The 2,631-nt window shown below is 48.4% G+C and overlaps 1 protein-coding gene across 1 annotated transcript in view; it reads left to right on the forward strand.

The window, feature by feature from the left end:
• LOC108642336 (interferon-induced very large GTPase 1-like) overlaps window positions 1-2,623 on the forward strand; it is a gene marked incomplete at both ends in the record, with an annotated part of 5,677 nt that extends 3,054 nt beyond the window's left edge. The window contains one exon of the mRNA XM_029965969.1: window positions 23-2,623. Within this exon, the coding sequence (XP_029821829.1) occupies window positions 23-2,623 (2,601 nt within the window). The remainder of the gene's footprint in view (window positions 1-22) is intronic.
• Between the last annotated feature and the right edge of the window lie 8 nt (window positions 2,624-2,631).

A 2,631-nucleotide genomic window follows, 5' to 3' on the forward strand; every position in this document is an offset into this window, starting at 1 on the left:
ACCATTCCTTGGCTTTCTCCAGTCACAGCCAGCAGATACCAAGAAATACTTCCTGCAGTGGATGAAGGTCTTTATGGACGACCTGTCCTCCGGTCACCTTGAGGAACTGAGGAGAGACTATCACAAGTTATGGTCTGAAATCCTGGAAAAAAAGAAAAGCAAGGAAAAAACCAATCCAAACCCTGAACTGCTGAGTAGGTTGGAGGCCCTCTCTGATGAAATCAACGATTCATCCGTTGGCCTGGAGCATCTGCTGAGAGAGGTAGGGCAGATCTATGAAGCTCTGCACTTAAGGAACTCAAAGAATGAAAACGTTGTCAAACTGTCCCAAATGGCAGCAGAGCTGATGGTTTCGGGATATCCCGTGGAGCTGATGGATGGGGATGCTTCTTACCTGCCCCTGCACTGGGTGGGAGCAATCTTTGACAGCCTCATTGAGAGGCTGGGGGACAAACGAGTGTTTGTTCTCTCCGTGCTCGGCATCCAGAGCACAGGGAAGTCAACCCTGCTGAATGCCATGTTTGGGCTGCAGTTCAACGTCAGCGCGGGGAGATGCACTCGAGGAGCGTTTATGCAGCTCCTGCCACTGGACGAGCAGCTGCAAGAGGACGTGGGCTTTGATTACATGCTGGTTGTTGACACAGAGGGCCTTCGTGCCATAGAGATGGCCAATAAACAGTCCCTGAACCATGACAACGAGCTGGCCACCTTTGTCATCGGCATCGGCAACATGACCCTGATCAACATCTTTGGGGAAAATCCCTCAGAAATGCAGGATGTTCTTCAGATCGCTGTGCAGGCTCTTCTGAGGATGAAGAAAGTAAATCTTTCCCCCAGCTGCCTCTTTGTCCACCAAAATGTGGGAGAAGTTACTGCCAAGGAGCAGAACATGGAAGGACAAAGACGTTTGCAGGAAAAGCTGGATGAAATGACCGTGGTAGCTGCCCAGCAGGAATGCTGTGACGTCTCCTCCTTCAGCGATGTCATCCGCTTTGACGTGAACACCCACATTCACTACTTTGCTCACCTGTGGGAAGGAAACCCCCCAATGGCACCACCCAACCCCACCTACAGCCACAACGTCCAGCAACTGAAGTGCAAAGTTCTCCAGGCTGCCAAGGAGTCCCAAGGCAGCATTTTGACGCTCTCCAGCCTGAAAGTCCGTATTGGTGACCTCTGGAATGCTTTGCTGAACGAGAACTTTGTTTTCAGCTTCAAGAATTCACTGGAGATTGCTGTGTACAGGAAACTGGAAACTGCCTTTAGTCAGTGGACCTGGAGGCTCAGGAGTCACATCTTAGATGTACAAATGAGACTCAACAACAGAATTCGGAACGGGGACTTGCAGCAAGTCACCACAGAACACCTGGAAGGGCTCGTGCAAGAGACAAGTGATGCCATCGTGACAGACATGGAAAAGTATTTCAGGGAAGAGAAACACCGTGAGATGCTGGTCCAGTGGAAAGGTAGCACAGAGCTGAAGCTGAAAGAACTAAAAGAGAATCTTCTTCTTGAAACTCGGAAGAAATGTCAGAATCTCATTGAACTGCAGAAGACCCAGAGTAAAGTGGACGCAAGGAAGTCAGAATATGAAGATGAGCTCCTGAGAAAGAGCAGGGAGTTGGCTCTGACGCTGAAAGGCAAGAGCCTCAGTGAGATACAACTGAGAGACAAGTTTACTTCTCTCTGGGCCGAGTGGATTACTGAAGTCTCCCGTGCTGCTCCCCCACCGGAACGGGTGGATATCGATGCGGAAATAGAAGATGTCCTTCTGGAGCATTTTAAGGAGCCTGGTTTCCATGCACGGATCAGGTCATTTCCCAAACACAGAGGATTTTCCTTGGACTTGAAGAAACATGTCACAAAGAAAAAGGGTTGGAAAACATACCTCCCGTGGAATGTTTCCAATGCTGATGTGATCTTGCAGGACATCACAGACAACATCATAGATCGTGTGTGGGCAAACATTGATAAGAAGGAACAGGAGAAACGGGATTACAGTCGAACCTTTATTCATGAAATACTCCATGAAGTACAGGAAGGTGTGAACTCCGTCCCCAGCGATGCACAATTTAGGGTTAACAAAGATTACATCATAGATTTATCTCTGTACCTGTGCAGAACGGCAGCAGAAAGGTTTAAAGCCATGCACAAAATGTTCCAGAAGGCAAATGACCCAGTCGTCTACCTGAACAGCAAGAGAGAAGATTTCTTCACATGTTTCCAGATTTCCTGCCAAGGAGCCACTTCTGTCACAGCTTTTGCTGTTTTCCTTTGTGACAAGCTTGCCCCAGCTCTTCGCCGGGCCGTCTATGAGAGGACAGCTAAAGCCATCGCTGGGGACATGCAGGGGAAAGTCCCAGATTTCCAGGGCAACAGAGCCAATCTGGATGTTTGTATCCTGAGATTCCTGGCACAAGAAGAAAACTTCCAGTATTTCAAGCAGTACCTTGAACATCCAAAAGAGTTTTTTCAGTGGTACATTGAGAGACGTGTTGAGAGTTACTGTTTAGGTGAGAGCCGGAGGCTGGAGAAGTTTTTAGATTCCTCCCTTGATGTTCTCTATGGAAACATCCTGTCAGCTGTTGCTTCATCAACCCAAAGGGTCAAAGACAGAAAAGACCAAAAGGA

Source organism: Manacus vitellinus, unplaced genomic scaffold, assembly GCF_001715985.3.
Source record: "Manacus vitellinus isolate BGI_N305 unplaced genomic scaffold, ASM171598v3 scaffold_128_pilon, whole genome shotgun sequence".
NCBI classification, from domain to species: domain Eukaryota; kingdom Metazoa; phylum Chordata; class Aves; order Passeriformes; family Pipridae; genus Manacus; species Manacus vitellinus.